Genomic DNA, 20,991 nt, shown 5'->3' on the forward strand with positions numbered 1-20,991 from the left:
GATATTTTCTTAATATACAATAAAACCAAGTTCGCTACTAAATTAGGTAATAGAAAACTTCATCCGTCTTCCTTAGCCATAGGTCTATAGTACTATTTCCTATACCAGTGATTCTACATTCGAACAAAACTGTTTTTAAAAATGTTCTGTTTTGTTATTCTTAATTTGGAACTACGAAATAGTTAACATTAAGCAGTCGCTCATGTCTATCAGCAGACTGTGGGTTCCCTGATATTGTCATAAAATTTAATCTATCATTTTGTAAAAGACTGTGTGGTTATGGCAATTTTAGCGGTTTGCTGCATAAAAAGAAATAAGATATTTTCAGAATTTATTCGCAAATGCTTTCGGTTACCGAACACACAGTAAAAGTTGAGAAATCAAACTGATTGGTAAACAAAATATATGCCTGCTGAACCGTGCATTAGTCACATTTTTTACCTATGTGGTATTGTGAAAAAAAAATAAAAATCACGGTAACCTACAAACCTATAAAACCTAGCAGTATTATATCTTCGCTTTCCGATCTATATGGTGTGGATTCGAATCTTACTGTTGTATGAATGTATTTCGGTGATAGATAGTTATCTGCCACCTAAAGACGTTCATAAGGGGAAAAAAAAAATATATATATATATATATAATTCCATGCTAGATCATTAAAGAATTGTTCCTGGCAATTTAATCTTTAACCTACACGGTACTAAATGTGCAATAAGGTGGGACGCATATAAAATTGAGTCATTTAAATATCGTAAAATAAATATCTGGAACATTTTTGGAAATAAATAATTATAAAAACAATGAAATTATTTTGTATTATTACTTTGCTATATAATCATAAAATAAACTTCAATAAAATCAATACCGCTAGCAAAATCACTAAAATCAATACGCGAGGCAAACTCGGCAGGCCAATGAGTCAATCACGTATTCGCCTTCCAATCAATAGGATGAGAGTTCGAATCCCGCCGTGGTCATGGATTTGTGATGGCCGGAAGATGAATTTTCAGTATGAGACTACCTCTCCGATTACTGATAGCCTAAGTGGCTTGAAAAAGTTCCATGTTTGGCCTCTAGAGTTCCCGGATTATGTGTAAAAATTAATAAAAATACAAAACAAAATAACAATAAAAGCTTGGTCACAGGGTCGAATTCCGGATGATTGTAGAATAGCTCTCTTTACCCAGCTATATAAAGGGGAAACAAAACTGAATTTGAGAATTAGAGAGATACTGAGTGTTTCTGGTAAGATTTATGCAAGTATATTGAGAAACGGCTAAGAAAAATTGCGGAAGGAAAGCTTGGTGAAAAACGAGCTGGATTCAGTCCAAATAGAGGTCGTCAGGATCAGATTTTCACTTTAAGACAAATAGTTAAGAAATCTTGGAAATATAACAACGATTTATATTTAAGTTTCGTAGATCTGGAAAAGGCATATGAAAAGGTGCCAAGAGGAAAGCTCTTCAAAACGCCACACTTATATGGTGTAAATAGGATATTATATAAAGCAATACATAGTCTCTATTTAAGCTGTAAGTCAGCAGTTAGAATTGAGGGCGGTACACGAAGATGGTTTGAGGTAAAAGCAGGTGTGCGACAAGAGTGCATTATCTCCACTGTTATACATTATCTATATGGATCACATTATGAAGTGGTATTAAATCTGATATCAAAACTGGCGATGTAATCTCAGCTCTTTACTTTATGCAGATGATGTTATACTTCTGAATAAATCCAGTACAAGTCTGTAAGATTCCCTAACTAAAATGAATAACTCTTGTAATAAATTTGGTATGAAAATCAGCAATTAAAAGACAAAAATGATGAAAATAGGAAGAAACATCAAGTGTATCCTGAATGAAGAACCTAATAGAACAAGTAAAACATTTCAATTTTTAGTGAAGATGGTAAATTAAATATGAAAATATATAAAAGAATTAGTAAATCTGGCATGGTAGGAAGTCAGCTGAATGAGTTTGTATGGAATAAGCAAGAAATTAGTTAAAACACTAAACTAGCTACATGCAAGACAGTATTTAAAACAATTTTAACTTATGGATCTGGGAGCTGGGTTAGAAATAAAATACTTGATAAAAGATGGAGATCTTTGATATGAGAGTTCTGAGAAAGATTAGTGGAGTCAACAGATGGCATCACTGGCAGTATCACACTAAAATAAGGATATTGGAAAGAACTTGCCATGGTTAGCATTCGGGAATGTGTTAGTAGGACTTCAGGTGGTATTGGCAAGTAAACAGAATAGGAAAGGAAAGATTAGCAAAAACAAGTGTTCTTTTCCAGGCTAGCGGAAAGACGCCCAGAGGAAGACCAAGATATAGATGGATGGATAAGATCAGATAATATTAGAGTATTGACAGATAACAGATTCGTTTGGATGAAAATTGTTAATCAGAAATTAGTAATGGTAACTTTTTCATGTAGTACTATCATAATTATCCTGTACATCCCCTGAGGGTACATATCAGGAATACGATGAAGATGATTATGATGATATAATATCTTAGCCCACAAAGTGCAGTAATGTGCTATAGGTTTACAACCTTTCGTGGGCGAGAGCACATAAAAAATAAAGGGGGGGGGGGAGATAACGCTAACGTACAAAGGTTGGCAAATCAACTTCTGTGTACATGGGAATAACTTGTGCTCCATGTACGGTATATAATTCTTATTTACATAGCGGGCAAATTTAGTCTTCATAATAATATTAGTATGCCAAGCTTAATTTTTAAAAATCTGCGTTAGTAAAAACTAGGTTTAATAAAAATGCTGTTTTAATTCATTTATTAAAAAAATGTTTAACAGGTTTGGCATGATATCTATCAAAATAGAATCGAAATCTAATTTGATGTGAACGACTTTGATATATAGTTAACTCTGAATTCTGCAGGATTTATAATATTTCCAAACTGAAAATAGTTGAATTCTCTTTCTATCATTTCAAATTATTTTAGAAATTCAAAAAGGAAAAGACAAGGAATGGTATAAAAGATGCGCTAGACAGAGAATTAAATTGTATATTCACTATAGCATATAAAAAACGCCACCACTGTGCATTCCGACAAGTTTCAACACTAATTACTGTTGTCTCATAGAAGGCACGGGAACAATTCTCCTCCTAAGAAACCGCTAATTGTGCAGCCGACTTTCACAAACATCCATGCGACACTGGGATTCGAATCCGCGTGCAGGTAGCAGAGCATCAGCACTTCCTAGAAGCTAGCTCTAAGTACAATGACATTCCTGCTATCGTACCTAATTGGCTATATACTATACTAAAAGGCATTAATCAGTGTATCGGTTTATTCAGTTTGTTATATTTTATATACATTTTATATAAATGTAATAAATCCACAATCCTTTATATAAAATGTACCAAAAGATTTAAGCAAATAAGTATACTTTCGGATATTACAGATAACTGAATATAAAACAGTGAAAATTACGAATTAATAAATAACTTTACAAAAAAAAAAAAGTTAAACGAAAGATTTAATAGATGAAAATCAGGAAAAAAGTAGGAGGATTGTGATTCTAAATCGTATCTTTCCTACAAAGATATTTAAAAAATTATAAATAAAAAAGAATTAGCTCATTGTCGCATAGGAATTGTAACTAAGCAATTTAAAATAAGAATTGTAACAATTCACAATTCCTATGCCACAACTGAGCGAATATTCAATGAACAAAAAATAAACAGAGTTAGCTTACTTTGCTCATGCTTCTCCTTTTTCTTAAGCTGTTCAAGTCTTTCTTTATCTCTTCGTTCCTTTTCGAGTTTCTGCTCCTCCTCCATCTTCTTCTGCTGCTCCAGATACTCCTGCAACAGAGTATGGTCACCTGAGACCTGTGGCGTCTGGAAGAATGTAGCTGGGGCACGTGAGAAGCGTTCTTCGAATTGTTTCTGGATTGGCAAGAGGTGTTCATTAAATTTATATGTATTGGAGACAGCAAAGTTTTGATCGGTGGACGAGTTAGAGCATTAAGGGGGCAAGGCTATATTCTAACATGCTGTGAGTTAGTGATTTTAGCAGTTCTATCATTCTTTTAGAATTCCTTGTTGCGGAAAAGTACACGAAAACTAACAGGAAGAAAGTCAATTCATCGCCATATTGTATTGCGTTAATTTCAACTTAGCTTACCTGTAATTTCATCGACAGCTATACTCAGTAATCAGTATTGCACAAATAAATTGTGTTTGTCCGCTACACATTTCTATCTTAAGTATTCTTATTCTTTCAAGGCATATCTCGCATATATATTTTTTATCTAGTATGGTATTTTTCAAGCCACTTCAAGTAAGGTGGTAGCTTAACACTGAGTAATAAAAATCATCTGGAGAGAGAAGCTGGCGAGAGTAAGCTGGAAAAAAAAGTTACACACGGAACAACAGATCGGTAGTTTATATGCTAAAATTCTAAGCTTATAAAATATAGTTATTACTTTTAAGACAAAGTTTCCTGTTAGGTTTCGTGTCTTCACATGCATATGCACACTAAGTAGTCCGGTCACTATAAATCAGATCAAAATAAGATAAGGAATCGTGACGCTATGAGTATGGAATGTTTGGAATTTCGTTGGGGGAACATCTGTGGGTGAAGCACGTTGTGTTTTGGTCCGCGTATGGAATTGTGGGTAATTGTTCGCGTATGGAATTCTGGGTGATGGTTAGAGATAAGATCGAGTATGGAATCCTTGGAATTTCCCTGGGGGCACATCTGTCAGTGACATCACGTTGTGTTTTGCTTCGCGTATGGAATTCTGGGTAATGGTTTTGGAATTGTGGGTGATGATTAGAGATAAGGATTCGTGACGTCATGAGTATCGCATGTTTGGAATTTCCCTGGGGGAACATCTGTCAGTGACGTTACCTTATGTGTTTTGGTTCACATATAGAATTCTCGGTAATTGTTTGCATACGGAGTTGTGAGTAACGGTTAGAGAAAAGATCAAGTATGGAATTCTTGGAATTTCCCTGGAGGCACATCTGTCTGTGACATCACATTGTGTGTTTTGGTTCACGTATGGAATTCTGACAAGATTGAGATGTTGATAAGATAAGAATTAGATAAGTGACATCACGTAGGGGCTTTAGTTTGAGAGTGGTATTGTGGGTAATGATTAGAGAATAGAACTCTGGGATGTGTTGGTATTTGTCAGTGACGTGAGATGAGCTCATCACTTTGTGTATTTGGTTCAAGTGTGGACTTCTGGGTAGTGGTCAGAGAGTGGAATTCTGGGATGTGGCTATCTTTGTCATTGACGTGAGAGCTTTTTGTTCATGTGTGGCATTATGGGTAATGTTTAGAGATTGGAATTCTGGGCGAATATTTGGTCAAGTGTTGGGGTCTTTGGCTCGATTGTGGAACTATGGGAAAATATTTGTCAATATACCAGTAGACATTTTCTAAAATAATTAATTACTGGATATCACTGGTGTCTTCCTCCCCCCTCAAACACACTTTTTTCTTTCATGTTCACATTTTCTAAAATAATTAACTACTGGAATCTCAGTTCTACTGCTTTTTTTTTCTTTCACGTTTTTCTTGTCAATAGGTTGTAGTTAAACATTTTCTAAAATAATTAATTACAGGTTATCAGTGGTGTTCCCCGCATCCCCCCCCCTCAAACACACGTTTTTTTTCCTTTCATGTTCACATTTTCTAAAACTAATTAAATGTTACCTTTATTACAAATTCTAATCAGAATAAATATTCTTAAATATGGAGAACACATCAATGAATAACTTAATTGTTCATTTAAGTTTACAAATACACATTTATTTGACTGAAGTATTATTTACAAGTATATTCATAATAAAAAGTTAAAATATGTAATTACCTAGAAATATTTCACAAGATTTATCATCTCTCTTGCTATTTTCCTGAAGAAAGAAAAATTCCAAAAAGTTTAAAGTTTTGGGTTCGCTCTTTTTTTTTTTTTTTTTTTTCATTACGGGATACACAAAAGAGTACAGTACAGCACAACACACAAAGGCGATCTATGGTATGAAAGATCGAATTGCAGTAAATAAACTGAAAAGGCACTCGATTATTGTTACTTATAGGTTTCTGTCCAATGTGATGTCATTAAGTTGAAGTGAAAATGGTATGTTATTGTCGTGGATATGTGTGACTTCCTGTGTGTGGAATTCTGGGTGATGGTTAGAGTATGGAATTCTGACAAGTGAGATGAGTTTTTTTATTTGTTTGTTCATGTGTGGGATTATGGGTTTTTGTTCCATTAACGGTATTAATTTCACACTAGCGATATTTTTTAACTCATTTATTACATTATATATTTTTTCCAACACAAATAAATAATTATTTATTCTTATTTCATTTGAATATTAGGTATGGTACTATAATTTCAACTTAATTCCTCTGTTACAACTTCCAAAGATTATACTTTAGACTCCCATATTTTTCTTTTGCTTTAGTAAGTACTGACTGAAAGGAAATGCTTACTAAAGCAAAAGTAGTATAGTAAGTATTAAGTTATCATTGATGTGTTCTCCATATTTAAGAATATTTATTCTGATTAGAATTTGTAATAAAGGTAACATTTAATTAATTTTTAGAAAATATGAACATGAAAGGGAAAAAAAACGTATGTGTATGTTTGAAGGGGGGGGTGCAGGGAACACCACTGATAACTTGTATTTAATTATTTTAGAAAATATCTAACTACAACCTATTGACAAGAAAAACGTGAAAGAAAAAAAAGAAGTAAAACAGAGATTCCAGTAATTAATTATTTTAGAAAATGTGAACATGAAATAAAGAAAATGTGTGTGTGTTTGATGGGGGTGTGAGGGGAAACACCACTGATATCCAGTAATTAATTATTTTAGAAAATGTAAACATGAAAGAAAAAAAAGTGTGTAATTTTTAGAAAATATAAACATGAAAGAAAAAGAAATGTGTTTGTGCGTTTGAGGGGGGGGGACACCAGTGATATTCAGTAACTAATTATTTTAGAAAATGTCTACTGGTATATGGAAAAATATTTTCCCATAGTACCACAATCGAGCCAAAGACCTCAACACTTGACCAAATATCCTCCAAGAATTCCAATCTCTAAACATTACCCATAATACCGCACGCGAAAAAAAGCTCATCTCATGTCAATGACAAACACAGCTACATCCCAAAATTCCACACTCTGACAATTAACCAGAAGTCCACACTCAAACCAAACACACGTGACAAGCTCAACTCCCGTCAGTGACAAATACCGATTCTAATTCTTATCTTAACAACTCAATCTTGTCAGAATGTCATACGCGAACCAAAACACATAACGTAACGTCACTGACAGATGTTCCCCCAGGGAAATTCCAAACATTCCATACTCATGTCGTCACGAATCGTTATCTCTAACTATCACCCACAATTCTATATGCGAGCCATTACCCAGAATTCCATACGCGAACCAAAACGCTACGTGACGTCACACACAGATGTCCCCTCCCCCCAGGAGAATTCCAAACATTCCATACTCATGGCGTCACGATTCCTTATCTTATCTTGATCTGGTTTATAGTGACCGGACTAGTACTCACACTATATATCATGACAGAAATAAATTCAGCATTTATTTATAATATTTATTACAAAATATAAACTTATGGAATATTATATATAAGCAACGATAAAATGTGTAAAGTGAACTGCATCATGCAATTTGCTTTACACATCAGTATTTTTTTTTTCTCCTGGACTTCTAATATGCTAAATTAGATAATACCTGATGGTGATTTTTTATTGTTGAAATCACAGGATGGAGAGGAGAGAAGAGAAGAGATCCTCTCTATTGCTGAAACATTTAAAAGAAACTTTGAGCAATCGCATTCGAGCATTTTCGAACGTCACAAATACTTAATTTCGAAGCAAAGTATGAAAATAATATAAGATACTAACAAATAACATATTCAGAATTTCCAAGCGAGAAGTGGATACATACAAGCATGAACATGACTGAAAGAATTATTTTTAAAAATAAACGAATCTCGTATATTAGTCAATCCTTGCTGCTATTTCTAATCTACATAATCGTGGTTTCGGAGGATGCAGTTACGTATCTAGAGTAAGCGACAAGCCAGTTTAGAGACCATGAAGCGAGGATATTTTGTATCTTAACTACATGTATATCACATTGTTCGATTCATCTCTTGCAGAGGGAAAAATCCTTAATGAGATTCGAGTGATGACCTTTCCAACCAAACGATGAAGACATTTCGTTTCAGATGCCTGCCCTTCAAATTCTAAGTTGTGAATACCACATAAATGTTCGTAATTCTGAATAAACACTTCAATTTACCATCTTATCGGTGATGATAAAACACCATTAACTGACATTTTTCCAATAAATGGTAAGTCTAAAATGCGTTATGAGAATTATTACCGATTATGTTGAACCAAATCCGTTTTCATAACACAGATCTGTATGAGTTAAGAGAAATCATTATTATTGTGCACGCTTAAGTAATATTAAGAGTCTTCGCAATTTTATTCGCAATAATAGTACCTGACTCCATCCCCTCACCACCCAGAGCTAAAATTCAAGTTATCTTTAGCTAAACATAAAAATCTGTGGAGACCCAGTCAATGTTTCAGTTATATTATGTTTCCTTCATTTTGAAATGATATTTTAGTAAAATACGTTATAGTTAAAAGAGAGAGGGAGAAACTATACAGAGCACTTTTTTGGTGGAGGGGGGCCAATGAAGATGATTATTTATACAGTACAGAATGTTATTTTAAGTTATTTCAAATAGACAGAGATTAAATCAGAAAAATGAATCGCACACATATTTAATTTTTAATGAGTTTTAGCTTTCGAAACATTTCAACAGATATAGAAAATAAATATGTTTTTCTGAATTTCAAGGCCAGGTGCGAGAATGGCATATAAATTCTCAATGAGCCGACGGTTCAGTGTATTTATATTATATTATATCATAGAAAAATCCGAGTCCATAAAATTTCGCACACGTAAATCATAATGTATGAGACATGAGAATTATCAATATTAGGCAATGAACAGGAACAATTAGACTCGCAACAGCGAAACGATGTTGTGCGTATAACTTCTATGCATTCATATATTCACATATATTTTGTGAGGAGGTGTGGGAAAAATGAGGCTGTTCTAAAATCAAAACGACAATTAATACAGTAACTCACTCCCGACAACCAACGGAGGGAAAAAAATGATAAATATCAGTACAAAAAGGTGGAAATAAAATACGAACATAAGAAATGAGCTACAAAATTCAAATCAGATATTTAAAAAAAATCAAATTTCATGTCCATCTTTAAATATAATCGCATGGCTATATTTTAAAAAATATTTGTTGTTCGTCAGGACAAATGAAATATTTCTTTATAAAGATTTATATTTTATGAATATAGCATTATTACTGAGTGTGCGTGGAGGGAAGATAAGTACAGCTGTTTTCCTCTTCCAGTTCACGGCGGATCATATTATACGGGTTTTCGTACCGTAACGGGAAGTATAAATCTGACACGTCTCATTAAACACTCTAGGGAACTCGGATATCATAGGGATATTGTTAATTTGAGCAACATAATCTCTTGAGCTGAAGACTGCAATGTTTATTAAATTAACGTATTTAGATGGGAAAACCCGCCATATAAGCACAACCAGATGAATATTTCAGTATGACAACGCTTACGAAAACTTCGTATAAATACAGTATGCGGCAAAAATAGTACTGAATTATAAAGATATGTTATGGAGTCAACGGCTTTATTAACAAGGAAATGTTTACATATGATGATGATATGTACATCCACAAATATCGGCGGAATCTTGGTCGAATAAAGCATTAACGGTAGATGACGTGTTCGAAATTGGCACCTTGTCTTTCAAGGCAGGTTTCGTAGCGCATGCAAAGATTCTTTGTCATATTGAAGAAGACGGGTTGGACATCTGCTAGACATATAGTCAGGGCCGACGGTGCAACACGTGCATTTGCATGGAGCGGCAAGTTTTTGGGAGCGGCAAAATCGGCCTAAAGTATACGAAAAATCAATCATTAAAAAAAAGTCATTTATTCCTTCTCTGTTGAAACCAGACTTCAGGAAGTCGCTAAATTTTTATATAATAAAACCTCATTGTACTGCACATATATATATATGTTTTTTTTTTTTCTAAATCCTGATCATTTAAAATAATGTAGTACAGTATATGTTGCGTTTAATATCGCACTGTCAGTGTTAATATCAGACGACGTGACTATAGTAGAACACCTATTTTGCATTTATTTCCGATTCCATTGTTGGCCGTGAGTTGACCTTGACTGAGGATAAATCTCGTTTAACCAATGAGACCAAACGATCATAATGAGATAATTGGTTAAGAGTAAACCAAATAAAGAAATAGAATCAAAACACATAAATGACTATATTTATGTATTTTGACAATACAGTTGTGCAGTGATTGTTAATAATACTTTTTTGATACAGTTATTAGGATTTGGCTTTTAAAATAATTTTATCATTCCAATATGTCTGATAAAATTCAGTATAATTTTTTTAATTCATACTGAAAAGGTCCTTTGATTAAAAAAAAAATTATCAGGCGCAGAATATCTCAAACAAAAATCGGAAAAAGAACGTGATATTCAGAAACAAAACGGGGCTTTGCATAAATATCTAAAAACAAAAACTGAAACAGCTAATGTAGTACAAGAGAAAATAAGCGAAAGGACCGAAACCAAGAATTCTGAGCTCATAGCAAGTACTTCTCATTGCGATCCCAGTAATGTCGATATTAGTAGCAATTGATTTTAATTACCCATGCAGATGAATGTTTTCAGAACAAAATTCCACCGTTAAAGGGTTAATTGTCTCTCTCTTTCTGTAAAGAAATATAATTTATGATCATTTTTCACTAACTTAAGAATTTTTATTAGCTAATGTTACTATTTAGAATTTATGATCAGACATATTGAAGCCTAGCTTAACATCGTGGCTTTTAAGACGCCATTAAAAGTTTTTTTTTTTTTTTAGGGGAAAGGGGCGGCAAAATATGCTATTGCACGGGGCGACAAAATTCCTATGGCCGACACTGCATATAGTGTAATAACCCTTAGTTCATCAAGGTTTGAAGGCGGATCATGGTGGAATACCCATTCCTTTAATACCCCAAGTGATGCGAGATCAGGATACGACAATTCTGTGGACCTCGAAATGAGCCTCCCACGAAAGTGTTGTGATAAAACAATGATGACATGCTTGGGGGCATGCTTACGGAAACGACGAGCAAACTGTTCACAAACATGTAGGCTTGGACTATTTGCTCTACCAACTACGTATGAACGAAAATAATGCTCAACAATAAACGCCTTTTCTTCCAACGTCAGTGTAGACTCTACACGTGTTCTTCTATTAATGTGCATGCAGTCAAACGGCAAGTTCAGTACTTTTTTTTTTTTTTTTGCCATAACTTTCTTTCCTGCTGAACATTACGCCAAGCATGAAATACAGTGGGTGAAAGTTTTCGATTTGATCTATTGCACCAATCTATTTGGAGATTATGTACTCGTAGTTTCAATGAAATGTCATGTGAATGAAAATCTTATTTGTGAGATCACTGATTAATATGGTAAACAGCGATTTAATGTATAATATATTTCAATATGAATAAATTAATAAGTGCGACACAATATACTTCATTTCTGAGATTACATAAGATAACGAAAAACGCTTACGAAAACTACATATTTCTGAACTTTCTTTATAAGTTGTTTAAACCAACACTGCTAATATAAGAGACAAAAAAAAGATCGTATGTTAATTTTTATATTAATATTCTAGCAAAAAAAAAAAACAGCGGCACAACAGTATGCTAAATATGGATCTAAAGTAGAAAATATTCATTATGTTCCTACTCTGTGCTAAATCTAAATAACAGCATCCACTAAACAACTGCAAGAAATAGATATAGCCACGAGAAACAATGCGAATTAAAACTGATTTCACCCTAAAGTGAGAAAAATTCAAGAAATGTTCCAGTTTTTTCATAAACTTTTTTTTTATTTTTAAGGAAAAAAAAACACGTGTGATGATGACATAAGAATAACACACGTTTATAAATGGCAAGTCCTTTAATTTGTATTTTCTTACAAACAAATGGGTTTTTAATTACTGCTTCACAATAACACATCACTGGACAACCCAACAGTCCATTATCTCGTAAAATAAGAAATTGCAATGACTGAAGGTCATAATCCATTAACCAGAATTCTTGATGTAGAAGGTCATCACAATTTAACTTTTCAGCATTGTTTATTTCAAGTTTGTTTCATCGTGTATGATGACGCTTGTATAAAACGAATTATAAAAACCATGATGGGCCTCATTCAAATCTTTCTCTCTCTCTCGTGTGTGTGTGTGTGGCATTTCATTAATTCTTTATTATTGCACTAAAACGTCATTTAATGACATTAGTTTATTTAAATAATATGAAAATTACTGCATCATATTATACATACACAAGGTCGCAAAGCCTATAACAAATCGATGTTGGGGGGGGGTTAAGGCAAAATGGGATGTCATAATTCTTCTTTAGGCTGAAAAGTTCAGGAAAATTCAGCTTAATCAAACATGTTCTTTCATTACAAATAAGTAGTTTGAACAATGCTATAATGATAAAATAGAAAAATGTGTATTCAGTTTTGTAGGAATTTTTAGCTTCTATAATGGGGGAGATTAAAAATAAAATGCATTATGCAAAATATATTACGTTTTTAAATTTTGATATTTATCCTGAGATTCTTAGGAATGCTATAACAAAAGTAAGTCAGAATTACGGTAGGGTTTAGTAAGATCAGAAATTTCCTTTGGAAAAAAAGACTTACGTTCGAATCCCGTCTAGAAGCTTTGTAAAGATTTTTCAACTGTGTTAGCTGGTTTCATATGATGGGGATAGCAAAGTTTCTACCTACCCACAAAACATGCAAGCAATTTATAAACAATACACTCTTGCCTGAAGGCCTTTGCTGAATCGACATAATCTTAAACAATAACAGCAAAATAACTGTCTGCAAATAGCAAACATTAAAAACAAACTGACAGTCTAAATAGTGCGCCTATTTTAATGTATGACAAAAGCATTATTAGAGCAGTTAGTAGCTGACACATACAGATAAGTGAATGCAAGAATTTAAGTCAATCAGAAATGATGACTTTTGATGAATTTCTACACGCCAAAGTAAACAAGGTTGGTATTTTATAATCCCATTTATCAGACTGAGTGTATTTGATTTTCTCATTACGAATTGAAAAATAGAAAAGACTTTAAATTCTATTAAAAATATAAAATCTCAATAAATGTATTGTAAGGTCACAACAGGTTATCATATACATTAAGGGTGTCAGTGACTGCAACTAAATAGCAAGGAGACGTTACTGGAATCACCCCATATACACGGGCTTGTCTGAGTTACGAAAGCATGACCTATGAGATAACGTAATCACCTCAGTGCGTGTGCCCTGTTACCACGCAATCAACTTTCTACGTCTACCCGCACACAACCCATATCTTGACTACAAAACAGCCTGAAGCTACTACTGTATAAAGGACAGCATTATGATTTCTTTGCTTAACGGAATGGCCTATGATATACAATTTAGCATGCCACTTGCAATATTGGGTCTCGAAACAAGAAGAATATTTTGGCAAGAGATTACTGCTAAGAAATAAAATCGAAACAGTTCCAATATGTATGAGGATTTACAAATAATTTTCCTCTCATTTTAAAGCTATTATATTATTTTTGTAATTTCCTTTTTTCCTAATTCGACTATGTAAATATAAAACAATTATACTATTTGTGTAGATATCACACTGACACAAGTATATTTAAAATGATGCCGCATCAGAAAGTCTAAGCAACTTAAGAAAAATTTTGAATTTGTTTCAAGAAAGCAAATCTGAAACACGTCATTTAATATACTTTAAACATATGAACATCTTAATTATTTTAAAATATTAGGTTCGTCGGAAAACTTATTTTCCGATGATTTCCAAGAGAACTTTTTCCTCCCACGAAATTCCGGTGTTTTCATTCAGCAAAACAAGAAAACTAGACTGAATGCTAGACCTAACAAGACATAAGATTAAGCAGGTATCAGTAACTACTCTAATCATAAGGTTGATTAAGAAGCCAATTTCTTGGCCTACTGACCTTAAACGTAAAGGAGAGAAGATGAGATAGATGAAATTTCTAAATCCGAACAGAATCCAGTTTCTGATTTCAAATATGATAGTATGAATGTTATATGTGATTGCTCAACATTAAAAACTAGATCTAAATTTATTTAGAAATTTTAAAGGCAACTCCACGTGTTTCATTTTTTTTTCTTAAATGTGGAACATGATTCATGGAGTGGACGAAACTACAGTTCTGTGAGACATTTGAGAAAAAAGACGTTGAGGGAAACGCCAAATGTCACAAAGAATAGCGTGTCTGTTTAAGTATTATGACAAGGAAACTAAATTCATAAGCTGCATGTATTATGTTTGTTAGCTGTGCATCTTCTTTAGGAAATGTTTGTTTTGAGGAGGTAAACCATCCGAGTTTCGGGAAAGAAAAACCATATCACCCTCACTATAAGATTAGCCAACTTTACTCTCGGTTGAAAATTTCCGAAATAAAAAAGCGTAATTATCATTTAAGAATGATCCCTCTAATCCCATCAAGTATGGCGTGTTGCATAAGAACACAACATGTCCTAGAAACTTAATTTTTGTGATTATTTTCGTTTTTTTTGTTAAAATCAGAATAACGTGCAGAGGGTTCGAAATGGAAAAAAGCATGCGCAATGAAAGTGCAGGCGTCACTATCAGATTAAGGTTGTATGCTTCCGAGATTTTACACCGACGACGTGATCTATATCTTAAATAAGTAGAGTTGCGAGATCATGCAAAAATCTCTTAGAGACATCAATGAGTTAAAAAAAATTATCTAATCGAACTTATCAAATGAAAGTAACATGTTATCCAGCTTTCTCGCTAGTTAGTTCAAATGCATTAAAAGTAAGCTGATTTTGAGTTTGTCATTTGGATAAGAGATAGCAAATTTTGAACTGTTATATACTTGTTTATGGATCGGAACGCTGAAGTTCTTAATAAAGTGCGTGAATTGGGGATGTTTATCATAGCTATGATCAAATCTACGTAATGTCATCAAATGCAAAGCCTGGAAGTTAAATTGTCACTCCAATTAAACTCTTAATCTTTGTATTTCCATATTAATATTATGAAATACACCACAAAAACAATTCTATAAAACAGTTCCTGAATAGTAAATTCTTTTTTTTTTTTTTTAAAAAAAGGATAAAAATTACAGACAGAATCCGTCCGCTAGATATCGGTCCAGTCTCAGATGTTCTTCAAATACCATTCTCATAAGTATTTAGTATCTTAAGTATCAATTTTATGGGCTCAGAACAATGACGAAAGGTGAACATCTTCAAGAAATCATGCATGTAGATCATAATTTCTCGAAGTTCTTGCGCAGTCAAGTAGAAAATATTTTTATTCATTAAACTGGAAGAAAAGATTACCTTTACACTCTGCTGTTCGTATGGTAAAATGTAAGCACAGGAGGACAAAAATGAAGATATGAATGTCTGTCTATCAGAATATAGAAGAATTAAATCCTGCTTATTACAAAATGCACAGAAAAATGATCCTCGCAGTCGGTACATGTTCTTTCTTTCAAACGAACGCGTGTAATTTTCACAGTAGCTTCTGTAATGTATCCGCCATACGTAAAAGTAAGACACCTGAAGAATGATTTTTCAGAGGCCACGTGCATTGCCGCAAAGATGATACGAAGCTATGTTTATGAAAGGTTCGGGTAGGTTGCATTATATATAAATTTCCCCACGCCACTTCAGATCTCCAATAAGTAAATAATAAGTTTCACACGGGGCGGTGAAAATTACCTACCACCTAAATTTAACTGTGTAATAGCAAAATTTCTACAGATCTGTTGATTAAAAGCATGCTTAATCGATTCACTGCCTGACAGGGCCTATCTATAATCCTCAGTACTGCGAGAAGATCTAAAGACTATGTATCTCTTTTCGGATGGGCATTTACCTCTACTCTTTCTTAAATAAAGAAAACAAAAATGGGCTTCTCTACCAATCTTAGCGCTTTTCTCTATGCATAAATCTGTCTTATCACAGCTGCTCCTATATTTGAGGTAGCTCATACCAAAACCTCCCTAAAATTTCTATTCTGTTCAGAACCTACAGTAATGTAATAGATTATCTCTCTTACTGAATCACTTCGTTCTATCACACCAACAGTCTTATGTAATTCTATACGCATACTTGAACTAGAGTAACCTCCGCACTCACAATTTCCTCAAAGCTCAAAAATACATACACCCTCTGTCCAAAAAGAAACCGAACTTTTCGAAAATAAAAGAAACTAGTGGTGCCACCTGTTGTATCTTTTTTGTTGTCGAAAGCGGCAACCTTCATTAGTGTTGTGTCAACTGTTTATGACATTTGTTTAGCCGAGTAATAGTGCCAAAAGTGGCAGTGTGTTTTGACGAACACAGAACGGTCGGTCGTCACGATATTCATGCCGTACGCGACGAATTCTGGCTATCAATCGCTTCAAAACTTCGAGATAAAACTCACCATTGACAGTTTGGTCAGGCGGAACGAATTCTTTGTGGATAATGCCCTTGGAATCGTAGAAACAAATCAGCATTGTCTTTACTTTTGACTTCTCCAAGCGACTTTTTTTTTTCCGGATGGCCCTCTTCTGGTGGTCTCCACTCAGAACTCTGTTTCGGGTTCATACTTAAAACACCACGTTTCGTCACCAGTAACGATCGTTTCAAGGAAGTTTGAGTCCTTACGAGCGGTTTTAATGAGGTCCTTGCAGTGTTCAATTCGATACATTTTTGGTCGTCGGTCAACTCGTGGGGAACGAATCGCGAATTCAATCTACGAAGGCCCAAACTCTTGGTCAAAATGTTGTGCACAGTTGATTTTGGAATCCTCAATTCATCTTCAATCAATCTCACGGACGATTTCCGGTTTTCTTTGATGAAATCACGCACTTTTTGGATGTTAACTTTGCTCAGTCCAGTTTTTGGACTTGAGGACGGCTTTTCGTCGCCCTCAAGCGTCTCACGACCACTTTGAAATCATTAAACCACTCGTAAACTTGAGTACGGGATAAGCATTCATCACTATATGCTTTTTGAAGCATTTGATGCGTTTCGGTAAAACTTTTACCAAATTTAACACAAAAGTCAATCGGAGTTCTCTGTTTGAAACCCATTTTCCGACAGTTCGTCAAAACACACTGTCACTCTTGGCACTATAACTCGGCTTCTAATGAAACAAATGTCATAAACAGTTGACACAACACTAAGGAAGGTTGCCGCTTCGACAACAAAAAGATACAACAGGTTGCGCCACTAGTTTCTTCTATTTTTGAAAAGTTCGGTTTCTTTTTGGAGAGAGGGTGTACAAGTAACAAATAATTAATACCCATCTGAAAGTCCAACTTCAAGCTTATCTGAAACACTTCTTTCTTCAACATAATGAAAAAAAAAAGTAATTATCTACATTTGTACTGGTTGGAAAGAATTCCTTTTTCAGTCTTCCGAAGAATTACAACTACGGTTATTCAAGACAAATATCAATAACATTTCCTGATTCTACTTTATAACTCATCCACGATAATAGTGCATTATTATAGACCATATTTTATAAACTCTTTCTTTGAGTTAATCTTGTTGTTAAACTGTTAATCTTGATCTAGAATAATAGCGGTCAAAAATTATATCTTCAGCATTTAAAGAATAAGAACCGAGATTATATATTTAGTTTAATATTTTTGGCAACTGGCAATATGAGTTAAATATGAGTTCTGCATTGCTTCAACCTTGGTATTACCTCTGGGTCTGGCTCCCACTGAAGAGACCTCAATAAAGGTCGAAACTTGTCTGGGTAGTGACCCTTCTCATAATGCATAGCATTATACATGTCCGCAAGAAGATGTGCTTTGCATTATGGGATACCAAGGAAAGTGATGAGAACTTCGTTCACCTTTGCCACGAGCTGCCCCAGTCCTGAACATACTTCAGGCGCAAACTTTGTTTGCTTATACTTGGATAAAGGATTAAACTAAATATATAATTTATAGTCTAAGTGGGGGAAAAAAAAACTTCCCAAGAACCGAGATTCTTTTTTTTTTAAAGTTCCATATTTTGAACTAAACTCTCACCGATTACATTATTTTTAAGATGGATGAAAAGTGAATATTTATTGACAGTCGACCGATTTAAATTCTACATGAAAACTTACCACACCAGACTAGACTGAAAAGTGACGCATACTAAATTTTAAGACGTCTAAATTCTGTAAACAATGCTGAAAATTCCGGCAAAAGTTTACTATAGGTAATTGATTCTTTCCCCTATTTCTAACTCTTGTCGATAAACAAAGTGTATTCTGAGAAAGATCGTGCTATTCATACACAATATAATACTGTGATCAATATAATTCTTATCGCAAGCAATCTTTTCATAAATATCATTGTTATGACAGGTACTGAAACTAAGTTTTTCGGCCTTGTCCTTATGACCTCATCCTACTTTTCATGAAAAAAAAAAAAAAAAAAACACTTAAATAAAAGATCATGAAACTTTTTTAGATTATAAGCTTGTTCAAAGTCACATTCTAGGAAAACAAAGTTTTGGCACTCAATTGATATCAGAATACTAGATAAGACGAATACAAGCTAAAACGCGTGAGGCCTGTTTTACTTGCAACACAGTAAACAAGATTTCAGTAAGAGGGAAAAAAAAAACTGCAAAAAAACTCAAGAAAAATAGATGCCTAAAATCTGAGACCAATAATTTTCTTCTTGGAATTATTGGAACTAAGCCAAAAGACCTTAATCAAGGCTGTATATTTTAATGACAATGAATATAAAAGTGTTTTTTTTTTTTTTTTTTAAACTCAGTATGATGTGGACAGCGTGCATTTAGAATAATTCAGATCTAATCTAAAATTGTAAACCTGAAACATGGATCCGCTTTCCTAGTATTAAAAAGATTGTATAGCATTATAAGTATTTGAACACTAATGACTGTTAAGGGAACAAGTTTAAGCAAAAATCAATAAAATGGCGATTAACGTTTGCTATTATTATGCTATGTATAAGGAAGATAACATGCTGGTATGATGCTTCATGCAGAAGTTGCTAGTTCTACACACGCAGTCCTGTAGAACATCTGTGAGATTTGTTGCCCTGTTTTGCTTTTCCTAAGTTCAAGAAGATATGTAAAATTATAAAACAAAAAAGCGGCGTTTTAATGGTTGAGAAACAATTCTGGAATTTTTGCGACCTCCAAACTTGCCGCTCCTAGGCATTGGCTTAGTTGGTTACGACGGTCCTAGGACTAGGCGTCAACCAATAACGAAACTCTGTTGAAACAGAGTTAGGCATTACTTCACAAGACTTTCTTCCATTAAATGTAAGGTTGAACAGAGCATTAAGACTTTTCCACTGATCGTATCAAGCATATCAAGTTTATTCTAAAATGTTGGTGCAGTCCTTGTTACTGCAAAATCTAGAAGAGTAAAGTTATTCTTGCGCATTTTCATTGCTTTTATTTGTGAACTGTGTGAAAATTCTTCAGCGAGAGAGAGAGAGAGAAGACGGAGAAAATATTCTCACAAAACAGTAGACCCAAAATAATCTATACTCCAATCATTTTTCAATCCATTTTTATTGATATTTCAACCCTAAATAATAATACCTACTTCTTTAATGATATTACACACAGCCCTGAATGTATAAATGTGGTTCGCTTCATGTACGTTCAACGCCTGAAAGCGAACGTAGACCAAGATCATTTAGATTACGCCATTATCCATATGTGAAACTCCGACTATGACGGGAAGAACCTTCATCATGGCTTTTCAATTACATGTGAGTAGGCCAGTTTCATACGGGGAGTGAAAGGTTTTTTTCCTGGAAACTCGGGTTTTTCGTCTTTCAAAAGCAAAGATAAACCGGTCTCATGAAGTACTTATCTGCAGACATACTAATATTATGCTCAACCTATTAGCAATGGTAGCAGAGATATTATACTCAACGTGCACGTAGGTATTACAAGACCAATGAAATAAGTATGCAATATCCCTATAGTGAAAATTCTTGGAGGAAGTTATTATTTAGGAAGAGAGTGCTCTAGAATTAATGAACTCAAGCAAAATCATTTTTCACATAGCTTAATCTAGGATTTTTATTTGCAGCATGAAGTTTTTGCCTGTACGGACAAAAATACAGAAAACCCTTGAACTGTTCAAATTGCCATTTCTCTGTTATTACATATACATAGCTGGAGCGGAGAATCAAACTGAGACAATTATAGCCTGCGGTTAAAATAGATTCTGTTAGAGAGAGAGAGAGAGAGTTCCCTTACTTTTGATACTACCCAGTTACCAAAGATGTAACCATCTCTTTTTTGAGATACCTCCGGCCTTTCCTGGCATAAACACTTCACATCTGTAGCCTTTTAGTCTCCAAAATACTAGGTATCGTTTTCCACTTCTCACCTGTACAACTACTAACAATCTTGGAATACTACTCACACAACTGGAGTGGTGCACCACAATATCTCCCTAAAATGTTTGCAGTTATTCAGAAGAGTGCATTTCCGTTAAATTGATGACCATCTTTCATAATATTCACAATCATGCCTATGAAATCTAGAGATTTCATGGGCAATGTTCATTAAACTGGCCAACATTCCTCCACTTTCCTGTGTTCTTTACAGCATGAGGAATTAGAACTAAAGAATACAAGCAGGATAATAAATGGATGGTGAGCAGCTGATTGATATCCGTTTAATGTTCAAATTCGTACACCGAATAAATTTTCTTACAGCTG

General features: G+C 34.0%; 1 protein-coding gene across 13 annotated transcripts in view; it reads right to left on the minus strand.

Annotated features, from left to right (window-relative positions):
• Nucleotides 1-20,991, minus strand: part of LOC150105480 (histone deacetylase 5-like) — a 430,130-nt gene that overhangs the window by 217,916 nt on the left and 191,223 nt on the right. For 12 of the 13 annotated variants that reach the window (XM_090394187.1, XM_090394195.1, XM_090394193.1 and 9 more), the window contains one exon: nt 3,733-3,925. In XM_090394187.1, coding sequence (XP_090250313.1) covers nt 3,733-3,925 — 193 coding nt within the window. The remainder of the gene's footprint in view (nt 1-3,732; nt 3,926-20,991) is intronic. The other variant, XM_090394191.1, reaches the window with a different exon arrangement.

This window comes from Typopeltis vanoorti, chromosome 6 (assembly GCF_054136105.1).
Source record: "Typopeltis vanoorti isolate ZY-2024b chromosome 6, IOZ_Tvanoo_1.0, whole genome shotgun sequence".
NCBI classification, from domain to species: domain Eukaryota; kingdom Metazoa; phylum Arthropoda; class Arachnida; order Uropygi; family Thelyphonidae; genus Typopeltis; species Typopeltis vanoorti.